Here is a 22,426-nt window from a genome sequence, read left to right on the forward strand (position 1 = left end):
GTGGTTAAGAGCAGTAGACTCATAATCTGGTGAACCAGGTTCGCATCCCCGCTCCTCCACATGCAGCTGCTGGGTGACCTAGGGCTAGTCACACTTCTCTGAAGTCTCTCAGCCCCACTCACCTCACAGAGTGTTTGTTGTGGCGGAGGAAGGGAAAGGAGAATGTTAGCCGCTTTGAGACTACTTCGGGCAGTGATAAAGCGGGATATCAAATCCAAACTCTTCATACCTCGGCTCCCAAACGCCTTGGGAGCCAAACATTCCGGCTCCCAAACAATCAAAAACTGGAAGTGAGTGTTCCAGTTTTCAAACTTTTTTGGGAAGCCGAATGTCCGGCACAGCTTCTGCTATTGTTTCTGATGCTCCTGCACAATCAGAAACCAATCGAAAGCCATGCCTTGGTTCCGACTAAACACCAGGAAGAACTTTCTGAGGACAAGAGCTTCTTTGGCAGTGCAACAGACTCCCTCAGAAAGTTGTGGACTCTCCTTCCTTGGAGGTTTTAAACAGACGCTGGATGACCATCTGTCAGGGATGCTTTAGTTGAGATTCCTGCATTGAAGGGGTTTGGATCAGATGACCCCTGGATTAGATGATCCAACTCTATAATTCTGTGATTCTGTAAGCTATGGACTCTGGGCTGATTCTGGCATCTTGGACTGAGGCAGGATGACTTCCAGATATCGTAGTCAATGTAAGCTGCTGCTATGTGATATGATGCTGGCACAATATGGGAGCAGGTGACACTCTCCTCAGCAAGCCATGAAAACATAAAGTTGTGTGCATGGTCCGGAACACACAAGAGTTCATCTTCAGGTGCCCCTGGGAGCCCGTTAATTAGGAGGATGGAGAAATAAGAGCTGCTATTGATCCAGCACAGCCGGGAGTTGCTGACAGAAGATGAATAACTTGGCACAAATGGACCCCTCCTGGCTTTGCCGAACTGCCCAGATCAACTCCGTCTCCTGCCATAGCAAATCAAACGCAGCAACCTTGTTGGCAAAGGCTGAGTCCATTTCGGAAATTGATGCAATTAAGATGTTAAATCACCCTTGCCTCCACTATCTGCAGTGCTTTGGGGGTTTAGAGCTCTCATCATGGAGCTGGTGTTGGGAAGGGTGAGGAGAGACTGGGGCACCCACAGCAGGGACAACAACAGACTCTGCTTTAACATGCTTTGTCAGTATCATGTTTGTTGCACCGATGCAGAAACAGAGCCTTTGCAGATGTTGAATGGAAAAGCATTAAGACCTAGACAAGGTGCTCAACAAGTGTCTGGAATGTGCTATTGTAGGCTGGGTGATTTTCTTGGGGGGGGGGTTTGGCATAACTGAATGTTCATCTATGCAAAATGGCAGGGATAAGTGTCCATGCCAGGCCACCTCCCTGATCTGCTAGTTGAAATGGTTGTTCTCACGACATTTTCACCTGCACTCAGAAGTAAAGGTAAAGGTAAAGGTAAAGGGACCCCTGACCATTAGGTCCAGTCGTGGCCAACTCTGGGGTTGCGGCGCTCATCTCGCGTTATTGGCCGAGGAAGCCGGCATACAGCTTCCGGGTCATGTGGCCAGCATGACTAAGCTGCTTCTGGCGAACCAGAGCAGCACACGGAAACGCCGTTTACCTTCCCGCCGGAGTGGTAACGTATCTATTTGCACTTTGACGTGCTTTCGAACTGCTAGGTTGGCAGGAGCAGGGACCAAGCAACGGGAGCTCACCCCATCACGGGGATTTGAACCACCGACCTTTTGATTGGCAAGCCCTAGGCTCAGTGGTTTAACCCACAGCACCACCCATGTCCCTTACACTCAGAAGTGGTACAGCGCAAACTAGGGATGGGCAACTCTGTCACTTTTCAGTTTTCCGCAGTTTATGATTTCCAATTTTAACTTCGCTTCTCCACATTTCCTCCTCAGTCCTCATGAAAATTCACCAGCATCACAGAGTAACTTTATCCTAATATACACATGCAGTTTTGCCTAACAGACATACTTTTGCACCTATATTTTCCAAAATATAATGCATTTTTACATACCATTTTCACTAATATGTGCATTTTTGCACACACTGGCTGGCTGGAGAACAGCCTTGCAAAATTCAGAAAGAGAAATACAGATTTCAAAGGCGAGCTGTGTTTCATTTCATTCATCATTTTGGGAACTGTGGATTAGGTATGATTGTAAACAACAAACAAACCTCAAAGTAGTTTGCAGGAATGAAACAGGAATAAAACAAATTATCAATAAAAACAGTTAAAACAACTGTTTGTAACATTCAAAAAATAAAATCAGCAGATTAAAACATACATCAACATTCTACTTGTCTGTGTTGACCTACCCAACTGCTGAACAGAAACTTGGAGTGGGGTGTTGTTCAGGATTTTATAGCTGTTGTTGTTGTGGTTTTTTTGTATCTTTATTTTAGAACTTGTGACTTATGTGGAAATTGTTCAGCTTGGTTGTTTTTTAATGCTGAATTTATTCTTTATGACTACTTTTGTTATATCATAGGGTTTTTTAAAAAAAAATATTGTAGGCTACCTTGAATAATAATAATAATAATAATAATAATAATAATAATAATAATAATTTATTTGTACCCCGCCCATCTGGTTGGGTTTCCCCAGCCACTCTGGGCGGCTTCCAACAAAAATTAAAAATACATTAAAATGTCACACATTAAAAACTTCCCTGAACAGGGCTGCCTTCAGATGTCTTCTAAATGTCAGGTAGTTGTTTATCTCTTTGACATCTGATGGGAGGGTGTTCCACAGGGCGGGTGCCACTACCGAGAAGGCCCTCTGCCTGGTTCCCTATAGCTTTGCTTTTTGCAATGAGGGAACCGCTAGAAGGCCCTCGGCGCTGGACCTCAGTGTCCGGGCAGAACAATGGGGGTGGAGACTCTCCTTCAGGTATGGTTTGAACCATGGAAAGGTGGCATACAAGTAAAATTCTGTATGTATGTAACATCGTCATTTATGGACATAAGATGCCAGAATCATAATGAGTCATTGCCTTACCATTTAGGAGACCAGTGAAAAGGGGAGACCATGTGTGAGGAATATTTGGCCCCGTAGGTGCTGCCGAACTATAACTCCCATCAGCCCTGGCCATTGGGTCCTGGCTGCTGGGGTTGGTAGGAGTTGTAGTTCAGGACATCTGGAAGATGAAAGGTTCTTCATGCCTTGCTTAGACCCTTATCCTCAAACCTCCATCCTTTTCTGTTCCTCCTGAAGATTTGGATTTCTGATCTTGTCTCAGGATCAAAGGATGCTTGTACACCCTTTGCAAAACAGTCCACTGGTTGCTTGTTTAACAAACTGCAGAACCCATCGCAAGGAATTGGCTGGACCCCTATAACCTCTCTCTGTTAGACAGAGAGCATTTTGCTCTCTCTCCTCAGCTGATATCACGGTTCTGCAGACTGCTTTCTCATTCATTCGAACTACCTCCCGCTCACTGCTAGGAGCAAATGCCATCTATCAGTTTCCTGGCGGTGCTGTCATTCAGATTGTGACAGGCCTCGGGAGGGAGAGCAGGACATAATCTTACAGCTGGTTAAAGAACAGCAGCCCCAAAAGAACTTAACCCTTTGCTTGCCTCCGTTTCCTTCTGCGAGGAAAGTTGCCAGGGGTTTTAAGCTTGGAAGAAAAGGAAGCCCAAGGAAAGGGGGTGATTGGTGGAGATGTATAAGATTCTGGAGGGAATGGATAGATAAAAATAGGGAAATGTTTACTGTCTTTCACAGTGTAAGACTTCCCTGTCGTCTTGTGAAACAGAGAAGGAGCAAGACTGGAGAGAGGAACTTTTCCCACGCATTGGATACGTAACCCATGAAACTCATTTCCATAGGGTCAAACTATTTGCAGACTAACTCTGGAACTCCTGAACAATGGCTTCTGAGCCCTGTGTCTGCTGCTACACATGCACTGTTAAAGGTAAATGTAAAGGGACCCCTGACCATTAGGTCCACTCGCGGACTCTGGGGTTGCGGCGCTCATCTCACTTTATTGGTCATGTGGCCAGCATGACTAAGACGCTTCTGGCAAACCAGAGCAGTGCACAGAAATGCCGTTTACCTTCCCGCCAGAGTGGTACCTATTTATCTACTTGCACTTTGACGTGCTTTCGAACTGCTAGGTTGGCAGGAGCAGGGACCGAGCAACAGGAGCTCTGATTGGCAAGCCCCTATTTTACATTAAAAGGAGTCGTAATGGGATGTCATGGCACGCAACCTATGAATAAGTCCCATTGAGATGAAAAAATGGGACGAAATCAGTTGCTTGACACATCTTTGGCCTGATCCAACAGGGCTGTCCTTGTGACAAATGTTTAATAGTCCAGACTGTGGAATTTTAGTTTGTGGCTCAATTTGGTGAGAGGGTTTTCTCAGGAGAGACATTCTGAGTTTGTGCACTTTATTGAATGTGATCTCCCCTTTGATTCTCCATTTCAGATCTACCACTTAAAACACACAGGCATCCCAGCTCCCCTTCTGCTCTGCAAAGTGGTCATGATTAGTAACCGAGCCTGGCATGATATGTAGCTGACAGGTCTGGGAGGAGGGAAGGAGTGAGAGGAGGGATAATGGCTGACAGCCCACTTGGTCTTCTGACGTGAAAGGGGAGAGAGCGCTTTCATGTGCCTTTCAAACTCCGCAGTCCCCCTCGCAGGCAAAGTGCTTTGTTCCAGCCTCCCCTGCATAGAGCAGGTTCAGCCTCACGTGCGGAAATGTCAGTAAGGATTTTATTCAATAACCAGGACTGCAGCAATGCTCAAATGCCTCTTGCACAGCATTCTCAGAAAGAGGGGAAAGTTTTCCGGAATTTAGCACACAACTGAAGGCAGAATCTCTAGATGATTAATCAGATCGCCTCTTGATCACATTTGCTTCACTCATATTATAGATATGGCATTATTATTGAATTGATACACACACACCCTTTCCTACAATGAATTATTGCAATGTGTCATACATAGGGCTGCCTCTGAAGACGGTTTGGAAACTTCAGCTGGTGCAGAATTCAGTGGCCAGGTTGCTCACTGGACAGGCAAGATGGTTTGAGCATATTACACCAATCCTGGTCTGACTGCACTGGCTGCCAATTAGTTTCTGGGCCCAATTCAAAGTGCTGGTTTTGAGCTATAAAGCCTTAGACGGCTCAGGACCGCAATACCTCAAGGACTGCCTCTTTCCATAATAACCTACCTGAACCCTGAGATCATCTTCTGAAGCCCTCCTTCGTGTGCCTCCTACTCGAGAGGTCTGGTGGCAACAAGAGAGCAGGGCCTTCTCTGCAGTGGCTCCCCATCTGTGGAATGCTCTCTCCAGGGAAGTTCGCCTGGCGCCTTCATTATACACCTTTAGGCGCCAGGCAAAAACATTCCTTTTTAACTAGGCCTTTGGCTGATTTCATTCACATCCTATGCCCTTTTAAAATGTGTTGGGAGGGGGTTATTGGGTTGTCATTTTTATTTTTATTATGTATTTTGTTTTGTTTTTTATATAATATTTTTATTTTTTCCATATAGACACAACACAACAAACATAAACATACAAAAACAAAAACAAAACAAAAAACATGTATCATTTCATATCCTAATTTCATATACCTTTCTTCCCCGACTTCCTCATGCCTCCCCTTTCTGTATTCCAGATTCTTATCAATTGTTCAGCAAATCTTCCCTTATTTTAGTTTAAATTTAGACTATTCTTCCTTATTCTCCTTGTCTTAACCATTACTAATAGTAACCAATTACTTTCCAGTCCAACATCATTCTAACTTTCATTAATTTTGTAATATTTCTTTAAATAGTCTTTAAATTTTTTCCACTCTTCTTGCGCTGCTTCTCTTCCCTGGTTTCGGATTCTGCTCGTCATTTCTGCCAAGCCCATGTAGTCCATCACCTTCATCTGCCACTCTTCCAGTGTGGGTAGCTCTTGCGTCTTCCAGTACTTCGCAATAAGTATTCTAGCTGCTGTTGTAGCATACATAAAGAAAGTTATATCCGTCTTTAACACCCCTTGGCCGACAATACCCAAGAGAAAGGCCTCTGGTTTCTTGGGGAAAGTATATTTAAATACCTTTTTAAGTTCATTGTAGATCATTTCCCAGAATGCCTTAATCTTCGGGCAAGTCCACCAAAGATGAAAAAATGTACCTTCAGTTTCTTTACATTTCCAACATTTATTGTCAGGCACATGGTAAATCTTTGCAAGCTTGACTGGGGAGCTTGACTGTATTTTGTGGTTTTATATCTTGATTTTATTCTGTGAACCACTTGATTTTATTCTGTGAACCACCCTGAGACCCCTGGGTATTGTTGTTGTTGTTGTTTAGTCGTTTAGTCGTGTCCGACTCTTCATGGCCCCCTGAGCCAGAGCACGCCAGGCACTCCTGTCTTCCACTGCCTCCCGCAGTTTGGTCAAACTCATGCTGGCAGCTTCGAAAACACTGTCCCACCATCTCGTCCTCTGTCATCCCCTTCTCCTTGTGCCCTCAATCTTTCCCAACATCAGGGTCTTTTCCAGGTAGTCTTCTCTTCTCATGAGGTGGCCAAAGTACTGGAGCCTCAGCTTCAGGATCTGTCCTTCCAGTGAGCACTCAGGGCTGATTTCCTTCAGAATGGATAGGTTTGATCTTCTTGCAGTCCTATAGGCAGGTATAGTAGTAGTAGTAGTAGTAGTAGTAGTAGTAGTATAGTAGTAGTAGTAATGGACCTCAAGGTGGCATATGTGGTTCTCTTCTCATTTCATCCCCACAACAAGCCTGCAAGGTGTGTTAAGTGGAGAGGCTGTGACTGTCCCAAGGCCACCTAGCGAGTTTCATGGTGCCACCCATCATCACCACCTCACTGCCAGTCTCGCACAGAAGCTCTTTCACATGGGTGCAATGTCGAACAGAAGATGGAGCAAACTTGTTTTCTCTCTTGCTCCAACGGACTAGAAAACGGTGGGTGGAAATTTCAAGGAAGCAGTTTTGGGGCTAAACATTAGGAGACGTTAAGAGCATAATAATAATAATAATAATAATAATAATAATAATAATAATAATAATAATTTATTTATACCCCACCCTTTCCAATTCAAAAACTGGGCTCAGGGCAGCTAACAACAAATTTATAACACTTAATTGTAAAAGCAGCATAAAATATAGTATAAAAACATGAATACCAATAAAATTCAAAGTTCTGAAATCAGTTTAGGGGAAATCCATCTAATAAGCATTAGATAATCACCAGGGCTAGCTGGCTGATTGGTCCTGCTTGGGCCAGCGAGGAGACCAGGGGAGAATTAGCTGTGGGGTCTCAGAGCGGGTAATCTTCATAAAAGGGGAGGGGAAGGAAAGAGAAGGGAAATAAAAGATCAGGCTGAATTCAAATTAAAGGCCAGGTGGAATAGCTCTGTCTTATAGGCCTAACGGAAGGAGATTAAATCCTGAAGGGCCCTGGTCTCCTGGGACAGAGCACTCCACCAGGCTCTCCTTATGTGTTATGTTCTATGCTATAACTTCCAGAGAATTCAGGCTTCTACCAGGTCTGTGGGACAATATGAGGATGGCCTCAAAGGTGGCAGAGGAGCGATGCAGGTATCTAGTGACATTGCATGACTGCATTTTAATTATCAGATGCCCAAGGGTCATTATAATCCCTTATGGTGACCCCACACAGCAGCTTCTACTTTTAGAGTGGCACTGACAAACCAAATCGCTGTTTGCATTGTGCTTCCCGGAACTCCTTGTGCTTGTTAGTTCCTAAAGAAAGAAAAAAAGACATCAGTTGCTGTTGCATTTCTGCAACGATGTACCCATCTGAGCATGAGAAATACATTTGTAACTGTAAACACAATGGACTAAAATTGGAATCTGGTGTGGTCACAATGTGCTCGTCATTTCTCATCCCAAAAACAACAACAACCCCACACCAAATTTGGCTTTTAGGTCTGTACGTTTCTAATCCTCATGTGATTCTGAATTATGCATATTCTGTGGCAGTGATCTAATTAGATCACACACTGTTATGCGTCTTTTGGTTTGGCTGTTTGCCTGGTTTCCCACTGCGCCCCCCGCCAGTTCTTCTTCACTTAGGAAATCTGTACTTTGCACCACTTTTGCACAACCTTCCCACTAGTTGTGTGTTCATGTATGTTTGTGTAGGAGCAACTAAAATACACTGCCTCTCCCAGCTGCTTGAGACTTGAAGGCATGGAGAGGGGAACTGGTACTTGCTATGAAGGAAGGGGAGAGAACTTTGATTCAGTTCACAGTGAAAGGCAAATCTGACTGATTTGCACTTTCTGAAACTATATGCAAACCATCCTTTGAAATTTGCACTTCTCCGAATTTCACAGTGCAGTTCTCCAGCCAAGTAAAGTGTGCAAGAATGAATATAATTCAGTAAGGTAAAGGTAAAGGGACCCCTGATCATTAGGTCCAGTTGTGATCGACTCTGGGGTTGTGGCGCTCATCTCGCTTTATTGGCCGAGGGAGCCGGCGTACAGCTTCCGGGTCAATGTGGCCAGCATGACTAAGCCGCTTCTGGCAAACCAGAGCAGCACACGGAAACACTGTTTACCTTCCCGCCAGAGTGGTACCTATTTATCTACTTGCACTTTGATGTGCTTTCGAACTGCTAGGTTGGCAGGAGCAGGGACCGAGCAACGGGAGCTCACCCCGTCGCGGGGATTCGAACTGCCGACCTTCTGATCAGCAAGTCCTAGGCTCTGTGGTTTAACCCACAGCGCCACCCACATCCCAATACTTCAGTAAAGTGTGCATAAAAATGTATTAGTGAAAAGAAAAATGTGTATATTAGGCAAATGTGTATGCAGAAATGCAAAATCTGCATTAAATGCTGATGAATTTTCATGAATACCTTTGGTGGTGGTAGGAAATTGGCATGATGAAGGAATGTGAATAACCGAACTTACAATTGAAAAAGTCAGAAACTGAACTTGACAGTTTTATCCAGCCTTACTTAACATGCCCTTCGCACTTTAACCCTTTCTACTTTCATCTATTTTAAACAATGGAGGTTGTGGGTGGACCAATACCAATGGCACAGGTAAAGTAAAGGGACCCCTGACCATTAGGTCCAGTCGTGACCGACTCTGGGGTTGCGGCGCTCATCTCGCTTTATTGGCCGAGGGAGCCGGCGTACAGCTTCCGGGTCTTGTGGCCAGCATGACTAAGCCGCTTCTAGCGAACCAGAGTAGAGCATGGAAACGCCATTTACTTTCCCGCCAGAGTGGTACCTATTTATCTACTTGCACTTTGACGTGCTTTTGAACTGCTAGGTTGGCAGAAGCAGGGACCAAGCAACGGGAGCTCACCCAGTTGCAGGGATTCGAATCGCCGAGCTTCTGGTCGGCAAGTCCTAGGCTCTGTGCTTTAACCCACAGCGCCACCTGTGTCCCTAATGGCACAGGTACCCCAAAGCTAAAAATGGCAGCACAGTAGAACGTCCCTGTTCAGAAGCAGTATATCCCTGAATTCTGATGCAAATGGGGGGGGGGACCAACAACATCAGGGCTGGGCTGTTGCCTTCATGTTCACTTTGTGATCTCCCCAGAGGGATCTGGCTGGCCAAGAGTGGGGAACAAAGCTCTGATCCAAACAACCCTTTTGCCGGATCTAGCTTTGCTACTCCTATGTTCCAGGAATGATCAGACTCTGACTTCTGTGACATCCTTGTTGAATTTATGCATCCCAATAGCAAAAACATTTCCATGTATCTCCAATCTTGTTATCTTTGCGTTTGGCTCTTGAAGTGCTTGTGTTCCACGCATGCAAATTAACCCACGGACAATTTGATTTAAATAAGTTTTTTTCATCATTTTTTTTCTTCATTTGCATATAATTTAACAAATACGCCCTTAGCATTTTGAGTTCCCATCCTTACTTACTTCCATTATGTTTCTGATCAAACCCTTTTATCTACTGCCTTAAAGGTAACACTTATTTCTTCAACATATATCCCACACTGCATTCCTCTACCATACCAGTACATTTCTGAGCACAATTCAAAGTGTTGGTGCTGACCTTTAAAGCCCTAAACAGCCTCCGTCCAGTATATCTGAAGGAGCGTCTCCACCCCCATTGTTCTACCCGGACACTGAGGTCCAGCTCCGAGGGCCTTCTGGCGGTTCCCTCCCTGCGAGAAGCCAAGTTACAGGGAACCAGGCAAAGGGCCTTCTCGGTAGTGGCACCCGCCCTGTGGAACGCCCTTGCTTGCCCCTTGATGTGAATGGAACGCCAAAGAGAACAACAACTACCAGACTTTTAGAAGACATCTGAAGGCAGCCCTGTTTAGGGAAGCTTTTCATGTTTGACGTATTACAGTATTTTAATATTTTTTTGGAAGCCGCCCAGAGTAGCTGGGGAAGCCCAGCCAGATGGGTGGGGTATAAATAAATTATTATTATTATTATTATTATTATTATTATTATTATTATTATTATTATTATCATCATCATTCCTTTGCTTATATTTCCAGCCCTGCCTGCAATTCCATTCGACTGTAATATTTTCCCCAATTTGATTTAGATAGGGACAAATGTGTGCTCAGTTCCAAATTTGACTTTGAGGTCAATGCATATCCACATTTTTTTTGAGTAGGAATCCTTCTCTGACTATTGTGAGCTTCTGCCAGCCAGAGTGGACATCACTGGGAAAAATGGACCAATGGTCTGCTTCGAACTGACTCATAAGATAAGCCTCTTCCCTTTGATGCAATTAGGAGAGGTTGTTTGAGACTCCTGAGATTGTTTAGTCCTTGTGTTCAGTGCACGTTCTTGTTCAATACAGGAGCCAAAGAGCTCATGTTGCTTCTCTAAGATGGACAGTGCCCTTAAACCTGCAGGCACCATATAGAAGATCAATAGGAATGGTTGACTTCCCACTTACGAACTGCACGGCAGAGGCTTTTGTTCTAGCGACAGTTAACAGAATTTAGCAGATCTGATTCTGTCCAGCAGAGGTCAGTGAGAGCCCACAGTAGCCTAAATAAACACTTATTTACTTAACAGTAAGTCCGATGCATAGCAATGCCATTAGCTCTTAAAGTGTGTGTGCAAGAGTCGTGGACTTGGTTATTTGTTGCAGTAATATTTATATTCTGCAGAAGTAGAGTACTGTGTGCAACTTGACTCCTATGCAAATAATGTAATATATATTTGGGTGTGCTTCGTAACATTTCCCACATGCTGATTTGAGCTTTCTTTAAGCATGCAAGGGAAGGGAGGGACAATAAAGCCATTGGCGCCTTTCACCTTTGCGGAGGTAGCAGGAAAATGGCTTGCATTTTCAGAGTGAGAACGGACTCATGAAAATGCAGGCCAGATTTTGGCATGCTGTTAATTTAGACTAAGCACCAAGAAGAACTTGCTGGTGGTGCAAGCCGTTCACCAGCGGAACAGACTGCCACAGGAAACAGAAGACTCTCATTTATTAGAGCTTTCTGATGGGAATAGCAGCCTGCTTTGGAAGATGGTGGACTCTCCTTCATTATAGGTGTTTAAGCAGAGGCTGGATAGCCACCTACCAGAGGTGTTTCCTGTATCATCAGCCAGGGGTTTGGCTAGATGGCCTTTGAGGTGCCCCCAACTCTATGATTCCATGCTAATTCAGAGAAATCTTTTCTTCTGGCTCTAACCTTTACATAGGCCCTGAAATACCAGCTGCTACAGGGTTCCCATCACCAGGAGGTAGCACTTTAGGCAGGTGGAGGCTCTACAGTGTGTAATGGAAATAATTGCATGAGTTTGCTGCTCTGTTGCCTGATTGCTACAATGGATGCTTTGAGAGTCTCTCTCTGAATGCTGTCTGCTAGTTCCACAGACACCTCCAGCCTTCATTGTCTCTAGCGTAAGGGATGGGCATGGAATGGGAAGGGTTGGGAGGTGAGATTTCTGACTCTAAGCCAAATCTGACGCTTACAAGTGATCTCCGTGTGACTTCCAGGGTTCTTGCCAGCCCACCAACGTATTGCGCAGCAACCTTGAAATGCCCTTCGGAATCCCACAGACCCAATTAAATGGGATCACATGGTCCTCTTCCCATCCTGACACTTCGCTATCTCCTTCTGCGCCTTTGCTCTCAAGACAATTCATGGAACCAAGGTCACAGAGCAGAGTAATAATGTAAAAAGCCTTGCAAACTGAAAAAAAACCACTTGCCTCCAGAGCCTTCTGATCCGCTATATCCCCCAGTGGGTTCATTACTACAACTGCTATTCTGCTGTGTTAATAGATCAGCGGTCGTTCCTCTGCAAGCAGCCATTGGGATAAAGGAAGCAAGGATTAATTTATTTTTTAAGGAGCGATATTTATTTTGCTCATTTGAAAGCCAGTCAGGCATGTGTAATGCTAATGTAGGCTGTGCTCTGTGTGAGACCACCTGAGAAATAAATGCTTCCAAAGTCTGAGCTGGGGTGCAGGAGATGATAAGTGAGGAGAGACAATTTGTGCATGGCATTTTGAAAAGAAGATTCCTGGAAGGTTCAGGGAAGACAGAAGAAAGAACTTCTTCATGCAACTGCAAGAGGCAGTTACAGCCATCAACAAAGATGGCCTTAAATAAGATGGCCTTAAATTCATGGAGCCATATTCTGCATCTCCACAGTTTGAGGCAGCAGTGCTTTTGAATACCAGTTGCTGGAAACCACAGGAAGGAAGAGCGCTCTTGTGAACGAATCCAACTCGCGGGTTTCTGACAGGCAACAGTTTGGCCACTCTGGGAACAGGATGCTGAACTAGACGGGCCACTGGCCTGATCCAGCAAGGCTTCTTTTGTGTTCTTGTTGGGTAAAGTTGACTTAGGGATGTGGGTGGCGCTGTGGTCTAAACCACTGAGCCTCTTGGACTTGCCAATCAGAATCCCCACGACCGAGTGCACTCCCATTGCTCTGTCCCAGCTCTTGCCAACCTAGCAGTTCAAAAGCACACCAGTGCAAGTAGATAAATAGGTACCACTGCGGTGGGAAGGTAAGCAGTGTTTCTGTGCACTCTGGTTTCCATCATGGTGTTCTGTTGCACCAGAAGCAGTTTAGTCCTGCTGGCCACATGACCCAGAAAGCTCTCTGTGGACAAACACCAGCTCCCTTGGCCTGAAAGCGAGATGAGCTCCGCAACCCCATAGTCGCCTTTGACTGCACTTAACCATCCAGGGGTCCTTTACCTTTACCTTTACCTAAAGTTGGCTTGATGGGTAGAAGTATCCAAGTCTATACCCCCCAGATGTCCTTTTCATAGTACATTCATGATGATTTCTGCTCATGATGGCATTGGAGCAGCTCCACGAGATCAAACTTTCACAACTGTTTGCATCTGCAAAGGTTTGGGGGCAGACATGCTCCTTTATTTGCAATTGGTGCGTGTTCTATAACCTCCTGCTTAAATCCTGTAATGTTTCACACTGCAAGTGTTCCAAGCCGGGTTTGTTTGTGTTTTGGTCTTGCTTTTGTTGTGCAAGAGTGCCTCGCCAGGCAGCTAGCAGTGTGGTAACACTCAAGAAGCAAAAAGGTGTGGCAGGCATTTATGTGTGTGTAAAGGGACTGTACTGAAGAGGAATGGTAGAGACTGCTGCTCCCTCCTTCTCTAACTCTCAAAGAAGAGGGAGACAGTATAGATTTAGAATAGTGGTTTGCAGAAGGTCAAAGTCCAGAGGCTGCAGATGGGAGAAGCTGGGAAATATTGGGAGAGGAGGAGGAAGAAGAAAAAGAGGAAGATGGAGGAGGAGGAGGAGGGAGACAGCTGAGAGACTCAGTGTCTTAAAAAGCATGCTCCCCCCCCCCCAGTTTCCAGCAAGCATTGAAAGTAGGAGAACAGAAAGCTCAGAGGCAGAAAACACAGATCAGCCGCCACAGGGATGACGTATGATAGGAGAGACAGAGGGGGCCAGACTTTACTCGGTGCAACACCATTATCTAAGAGGCGGCATCATACATCTATCTCTGTGATTATTGAAATAAAAACCTTGGTATGAACTTCTTGTTTTCCCTTTCTGGCTGCCAGCTGCGAGGAAGGGGGATCAGATTCTGTGAAGCCTATCAGTCAGTGACCGTTCTGTCTCTGCATTCAGTGGCTGGAAACCACAGGAGAGGAGAGTCCTGTTGTTTGTATGTTTCCTACAGGGATCTGGTCAGCCATTGTGAGAACAGGATGCTGGACCAGATGGGTCATTGGCCTGATCCAGCAGGCTCTCCTCATGTTCTTACGTAGCACAAGATGCTGAGACTCCGTAAGAAAACTGAGAGAGTCACAAAGGGAATGCCACCCAATAGGTACTCTCAGGAGTTTGCTAACTCAGCTGTTGCATGTGTTGCTGTAGTTAACAACTCAAGCCAGGTTCAAAGTTTGTCCAAGACAGAGACAAAGGCACTCCTGGAGGTATCAGAGCGCATCACAATTCTCCCCAGCCAAGGTAGAGCAGAAGCCCTAGTTCCATGGAAAACAGGCAACCAGAGGTTTGCACTGGTAGATCCAGTGGCAGGTAGTTCCAAAGGTGGGAGTGAAACAACAGGGGAATGTTATGTGTATAGCAACTGTTTGTTTTCTTCTCTAGATGCTGCTTTTGTTTTTGCAGCTCGGTTCGCCTCATATGGGGGAGGATGTTGTAATATGAGAGCCCTACAACAAAAACAAGAGCCCTACTGAATCAGACCAAAGACCCAGCCAGTTTAACATCCTGATTCCTACATTGGCCTACCTTGCACCAAACACTAAACCCGTCTAAGCCAATGAGCATCGGTGCTGCATCCTTTTGTACCGAATTCTGTAGTTTAACTATGCCAGAGGTCAGCAAACTTTTTCACAGGGGGATGGTCCACTGTCTCTGGACTAGACGGGCCATTGATTTGATCCAGCAGTGCTCTTCTGGTGTTCCTATCTATGAATTGGGCTTCCACATTCATCCTACCACTAACCCATGTCATAGTCTTCAAGTTTATGGGATGTTTAAAAGAACCAACCTGGTTGTCCCTAGAAGGTAGGCGGAAACCTGAGGCAGTAGGAAGGGGAAAGTAAGCGGAGGCAACTGGGAGGAATTTGTGCCAGGTCTCGCTCACCCAGCCCACAACTCTAGGAGATCTATTAATTCATTCAGAGCAAGTCGGAGCACCTAACTAAACCTCTCTTTATGGTTTTTAATGATATCGTAATGGATTGCGTCGTAAAACATGGGGCTGTTTAAATAACCCATCATTAAGCAGAGGGGCCTTTCTCTGATTGGCAGTCAGCTCCAGTGGCAGAAATGCGTTTTGCTTAATGCTGCAGTATGAAATTGCCTTTTAATGCATCATAGCAATTAAGCGTTTTGCTTAAGCACCAGTCAAAAGGGGGGCTTAGACAGATAAGTCATCCGCTTATCAAAATGGCTGTGTGGGGCCTGGAGCCGGCTCCTGCCCCCCATCCCTCCCCAGCTCACCCACTGGAGGAGGACAGAGAGGACTTTTAATAGCGCGGAGTGAAGAGTTTATTAGCCCTCACCTAGTCCGGCGTGTCTGGTTACGGATATGCTATCGATCGGGCTGAGTGAGACATTAAGGGGATGCCATTATGTCAATAGACGTTGATGGCCTTGAAACACAATCCATCTCCTGTCGGGAAGTAGGAGAGACAAGGCTTGTGCGTGCCATTAGAGAAGTCTTTGTTCAGGCGGGGAGGGGGGGAACCAACCTTCAAGGAGTGAGAAATAGACCTTCAGGTTTCTTGAAGGTCAACTCTTCTCCAGTACATGAGTAGCAATGCCAGTTTTGGATAGAGCCTAAAGCTGCTTTGGTTGAATGTAGGAAGCTGTGGATATTCTGGGCCATCTAGTTCAGTTTTGTCTATAATGCCTGGCAGAAGCTCTCCTGGGCATGAGATATGGATTTCTCCTGGTCCTACCTGGATATCCTGAGAGTTGAATGAACCTGTGACCTTCTGCCTGCTCAGCAGATGGCCTTTCCCCAGATATTCAGTTCCAGGCTCCCCGCAGGTTCAGAAGTCAGACCTTTTCCTTTATCCTCCCACCCCTTCTCCCATTCACATCAAGGAGCAAGCAAGGATATGGGTATTATAAGTAGTTATGGTGTGAAGGGCCTAATTCCATCACTCAGTCCGAAGCCCGCTCCATCCCACTTTTTAGAAAGAATGCACAGAAATTGGCCATTCAAACTGAATAATTGTACGAATTCTGTGCACACTTCTTACATAAAATTTCAGTTTCCACATTGTGTTCCCCCATAAAATACACATGGAGCCAGTGTGGTGTAGTGGTTAAGAGCGGTAGTCTCGTAATCTGGGGAACCGGGTTTGTGTCTCCGCTCCTCCACATGCAGCTGCTGGGTGACCTTGGGCCAGTCACACTTCTTTGAAGTCTCTCAGCCCCACTCACCTCACAGAGTGTTTGTTGTGGGGGAGGAAGGGAAAGGAGAATGTTAGCCGCTTTGAGACTCCTTAAAGGGAGTGAAAGGCGGGAGATCAAAATCCAAACATTTTAATGTGTGCTTTCTAAATGTAAAATGTAATTTTTTGTGTGTGCGTTCTTTGCACACTGAAACTGCCTTGCAAAATCCAGCAAAGGTTGCAATCTGATTCCAATCTGCAAGCAAGTTTGGGAACATGGGATCAGGTCCATCCATTGTGAAAAGCAGTCTGAACAAATGCCTCTTTCATTTCTCCTAGGTATAACTATGTGGTAAAATCCTGTAGGCAGCTGATGTAGTGGTGATTCAGCACATGGTCAGCTGGCCTACAGAGGTGTCAAATTGGTAGGTGTTGGGGAGGGCATCTGTCTAAAACAGGTTTCTTCAACTTCGGCCCTCCAGATATTTTTGGCCTACAACTCCCATGATCCCTAGCTAGCCGGACCAGTGATCATGGATTCTGGGAATCGTAGTCTCAAAACATCTAGAGGGCCCAGGTTGAGGAAGCCTGGTCCAAAACATTTGGGAGGCAAGACGCTTCAGTCTCTAGTCAAAATTAGGGTTCTTGCCTGATTAAACAAATTGTAGATGATCAATGCAGTCAATGAAATTTACATACTTTTTCACTTTTCTAAAACTATAGTTTGCAGCGTGGGGGAAATCATTTGTTTTTTGATGATAGATGCATACCCTGCAGCAAACGCTGTCCTAGATGGGTCAAGCCCTCCTAGAAGAACAGAATCATAAAGTTGGAAGGAACCTCAAAGTAACTTTGCTGATTCTGCTATAAGCACGCTTATTAGGTAGACGTTTAACCTCTCCTTATGAACTCTCCTGTTTCAGAGTGAACAAGGAATGCCTGTTTTAAGATGGTGACTGCCATCTCCAGGTTGTTGGACTCCATCTTTCATCATCCCCAACAAGCATGGTCAATAGTCAAGGATAATGGGAGTTGTAGTCCAGCCACACCTGGGGGTGGGTGGGAAAAGGTTAGCCACCGCCTATAGGTTAAAAGTTGCAGCCCTAGTATAAATAAGTGACTGTTTCCAATCAAGGAATGGATGTTTGGACCTGTGTAGGGTGAAGTCCAATGTTCTGATCCTAGAACATTGCAGAGGCATCTGCTAATGAAAGAGAAGTCAATTTGGTGCCATCAAGATGTTGATAGACTACAACTCAACATCATCCTTGATAATTGACCATGCTGTTTGGGACTAATGAGGGGTGTTTCAAAAGCAACAGATGAGCACTACCTAAGGGAGGCATTTTTCTGCAGTTCTGCCTCCTCCGGTGCCACCATCTAAACCAATGATTCTTGAACTCTTTTGGGCAGCCACCCAGTTGGTTCCATAAACTCATCTCCAGAGCCCCTGACCCTACCCTATAGAAAACATTATTCAGTGGTGGCCCGTGTTTTGTTTACTCAAAAAAACTGAACACGAGCGAGGTCCCAACTAGAGAAGAATGGCAACTTAAACTGATAGAATATGCACAGCTTCCGGATCTAAGGTATAGAATAAGAGAACAAGAAGAACATTTAAAAGAAGATTGAGAAATGTTTATTGAATATATAGGAGGAAATTGTGTACATTTGAAAAATGTTGGCAGCATTAAGATAAATTCAACAGCGCAAACAAGGTTTTTTATTGGATGTAATAATGGAATATGGGATGTGGGTGGCGCTGTGGGTTAAACCACAGAGCCAAGGACTTGCCGATCAGAAGGTCGGCGGTTCGAATCCCCGCGACGGGGTGAGCTCCCGTTGCTCAGTCCTTGCTCCTGCCAACCTAGCAGTTCGAAAGCACGTCACAGTGCAAGTAGATAAATAGGTACCGCTCCGGTGGGAAGGTAAACGGCATTTCTGTGTGCTGCTCTGGTTCGCCAGAAGCGGCTTAGTCATGCTGGCCACATGACCCGGAAGCTGTACGCTGGCTCCCTCGGCCAATAAAGCGAGATGAGCGCCGCAACCGTAGAGTCGGCCACGACTGGACCTAATGGTCAGGGGTCCCTTTACCTTTACCCAATAATGGAATACTGAATGGTCTAGTTTATGTAAATTATGCAGGGATTTATGATATGCAAAATGAACCATGGAAAGAGAAGAAGGGAAATCATTGACATTTTAAGGTGGTCTAAAAGAATATCCTAAAGTAAAAAACAGAAAAAATAATTTTGTGTGTGTGTGTGTGTGTGTGTGTGTGTGTGTGTGTAGAGAGAGAGATAAAGAGAGCATTATTCAGAAGAGCAGATTTCGCAACCCACCAAGAAAGATAACAACACAATTAAATTCAAAAGAGTCACGATTAATTGCACACCTATTCAAAATCCAATTAAAACTATTTAGTTTAATTAATTCAACAAAATTAATGAACTAGACCCACTGATACTGCCCACTTTTATCTCCCACTCCCCACCCCCAGATATTCCCACTGTTCTACCCAGTGGTTCTGATGCTCTGGAACAGATGCAGGGGACACAATGGGAAGGGAGAATAACACAAAAATGCCTCTCCTTCTCTTACGTTGGTGGACACAGATGCTGAGTTAAAAACTATTCCTCAAGCAGGGTGGCAGCACTGGATTTTCACCCATCGCCTAGAGGGCTGAATAATGCAGCCAGGCAGTTGGCATATCTCCCCCTCCCCTCGCTCCCATCCCTACCAGCCATTTAAGGCCAAAATAAAAGAAGAGAAAATTGGGGAGAATTCTGAGCCAGCAGCTGGGAGGAAATGCTCTGAATGAGAAGTGTTTGCATGTGCATCTGGGGAGGCGGTCATTTGGTCTTCTGATATCGCCTCCTCTTAAGAAAACAAATGTTGCTTTCCACAATAATAACTTCCCATCTTTGATTGCAAGGATTCTGAATGAAACCAGGGAGTTTGTCAATTTCAGCTATACATGAAGGCAGCAAATGTGACTTTCAGACTCTTCCCTTCTTGTTGTCGTCAGCTGTTGCTGGATCATAAGGGAACCACAGCAAGACTAGATCTGTCACTGGATTTCACCTGGATTGAAATTCAGAATAGATTTAGAGGTTCATCATCATCATCATCATCATCGTCATCATATTTTTCCCCATCACTTGGTAGTCTCCAAAATATAGGCCTCATCCAATGATGGGCTGTACTCAGCCTGGGAGCGCATGGTGAAATGAGAGCGAAGAGAGCTCCTCTGAGCATCTGCAGAGGGCAGTTTCATTTGCAATGAATAACCACAGTGCTTCACTAGTTCAGCTAGGATGAGGATTAGACGTTACCCACCAATGATGTATAGTGTCTTGACTTTCAGAATATTTAGAATTAGCCAAATTGACAGATATAATATGACAAAAACCAAAAAGTGAAGTGAAAAAGGAATGGGAGTGTCTAAATGAATACCTTGAAAGCCAACGTTCGAGGACAGAAATCTGGCTGAGTCTGGAATAACCTTGTGAAGTGAAAGGATAAGAAAGAGGGATTTATATCTAGATGCTAGGATAGAGATGATAAGGAAAACAGGAAGACACAATGAGAGATAAAGGGGGTGCTGTGGGATTGGTGGAAGTCAATGTTTGTTTTTCTTTTTAGTGTTTATATTATTAACTTGTAAGATATGGATTTTTTTGTTTTTTTGAATGTTGGTTTTTGTGTTTTGTGTATTGTCGCTTTTCGATATTTTTCGTGTTGTGTGGAAAATACTAATAAAATTTATAGTTAAAAAATAAAATAAAATATAGTGTCTTGAAATGGAGGGTCCATTTCTGAATGACACTGGTGCATATGTGAAGCACACAAATATGGAGGGGGCGGGGGCGGCCGTGTCTTGAAGTTCAAAGCATGGCAGCTGAGGCTTTTCTTTTTCTTTCCCCCTGGCTGGTCCTCAGGTGGATGGAACCCATGGTCGCTGTGGGGAGAATGCACCCGGGACTGTGGAGGAGGCCTGCAGACTCGCACCCGGACCTGCCAGCCCCTTCCGGACGATGGCATCATCTGCGAGGGAGTCTTAGAAGAAGGCCGGCTGTGCAACAGGAAAGCTTGCAACCGTAAGTGGCTTGTGTTTCCAGCTCACCACCTTCATGATCCTGACAACTGTGCAGAACTGTTGCTCACATTCAGGCCCTATTAAGGTTTGCACCAGACTGTGGGTTGTGTCCAATGAAATCATCACATTGGCACAAAGACTTCTGCTTGCACAAAATAAGTTTCCCTTCCCTTTCATCTCCTCGTGCACCCTGCCCCAAATTTGCTGTGGAGAATGGTAGGAACACCCAGAAGTGATTTTGGGGTGTGTTGGTGGGGGGGGGGGAGAGAATCATAGAATCTTAAGAGCTGGAAGGGACTCAAGGGTCATCTCTCTCGCCCTGACCTAGCCACTGTGATCCACCTGACGGTCACCTCCAGACTGGATTATTGTAACTCATTCTACGTGGGGCTGCCCTTGAGACTGACCCAGAAACTCCAGCGGGTGCAGAATGCAGCGGCGAGACTCCTTACAGGGTCCTCGCCGCAGGATCATATTCACCCGGTGGTATACCAGCTGCACTGGCTCCCAGTGGAGTACAGGATCAGGTTTAAGGTGCTGGTTTTAACCATTAAAGCCCTATACGGCCTAGGACCCTTGTACCTACGGGACTGCCTCTCCTGGTATGCCCCACAGAGGAACTTAGAGTCTTCAGATAAAAGCATCTTGGAGGTCCCAGGCCACATGGAGGTTAGGCTGGCCTCAACCTGAGCCAGGGCTTTTTCGGCTGTGGCCCCGATCTGGTGGAACGCTCTGTCACAAGAGACCAGGGCTCTGCGGGACTTGACATCTTTCCGCAGGGCCTGCAAGACAGAGCTGTTCCACCAGGCCTTTGGCCAAGGCACAGTCTGACCCCCTCCTTTGGTAATCCTCATAGAACTCTAGCCCAATGGTTGCCATTCATTTGATTTTGAATTGATTTTAGAAGGAATTGATTTTGGAATGCTGTGTAACTTTTATTGTTGTTAGCCGCGCTGAGCCCAGCTTCGGCTGGGGAAGGCGGGATATAAATTATTATTATTATTATTATTATTATTATTATTATTATTATTATTATTTAGTCCAACCCCACCCCCCACAATGCAGGAATCTCAGCTAAAGCATCCATGACAGATGGCCATCCAACCTCCAAGGATGGAGAGTCCACCACCTCTTGTGGGAGTCTATTCCACTGCCAAACAGCTCTTACTGTCAGAAAGTTTTTCTGGGGTTGGACTAGCTGACCCTGGGTCCCTTTCAACCCTATGATTCTGTGAGAGCCCCTGTTATCAACAGGGACCAACAGGGAATTTGCAACTCACCCTTATACATAACCTCCAACATTCCTCAGATGAAAATAATTATTTAAAGACTATCAGATTCTGGTGAATAGGACACATTACCGTGGTCTGCTTTAAGGCAGAGTTGTGGAATCTTTTGCAATCCAGCTCCAATCTGCCCCAGCCAGCATGCCCAGTGGTGAGGGTCGGTGGGAGTTGTCATTCAGCAATGCCTGTAGAGCAACAGGTTCCCCATCCCTGGTCTAAAGAGCGTTTGCCTTTTGTGCATCCTGACATTTCTGCAACGTGCTGTACTGCTATGTCTGCCTATAAATGCAAATCAAGCAGCCAGAAATGAGAGCTAAATGAGGCCAATTAATCCCCCCGTTTATTGAAACAAGCAAGAGATCGTGGTGGAATGGTAAGGAGGGACATCTTACAAGTTTGTACCAGGCCTGGAGAAATGGTATGTGGGCACTGCCTAGCTCATTTTCAGTATTTCCCACAAATTACAGTAACTACTATGGGAAGGCTAATGTGAGCGAGCCTTGCTGATTATAATTATACCTTTATCTCCAACTTTTCCTGTGGTTTTCAGTGAAATACATTTGATTAGACCTTCCGACCAGTCCATTCCCCTGCAGCCTGGTGCCTTCCAGATATTTTGAACTACAACTCCCATCAGCTGCAGAGGCAACAGGAACATAAAGAGCACAAGAATAGCTTGCTGGATCTAGTCCAACATCCCGTTTTCACAGTGGCTGAC

General features: G+C 45.3%; 1 protein-coding gene across 8 annotated transcripts in view; it reads left to right on the top strand.

Annotated features, from left to right (window-relative positions):
- Positions 1-22,426, top strand: part of ADGRB1 (adhesion G protein-coupled receptor B1) — a 390,585-nt gene that overhangs the window by 155,191 nt on the left and 212,968 nt on the right. For all 8 annotated transcript variants that reach the window (XM_083621823.1, XM_083621822.1, XM_083621821.1 and 5 more), the window contains exon 3: positions 20,265-20,423. In XM_083621823.1, the coding sequence (XP_083477949.1) occupies positions 20,265-20,423 (159 nt within the window). The remainder of the gene's footprint in view (positions 1-20,264; positions 20,424-22,426) is intronic.

Source organism: Podarcis filfolensis (assembly GCF_964270895.1).
Source record: "Podarcis filfolensis genome assembly, chromosome: 7".
NCBI classification, from domain to species: Eukaryota; Metazoa; Chordata; class Lepidosauria; order Squamata; family Lacertidae; genus Podarcis; species Podarcis filfolensis.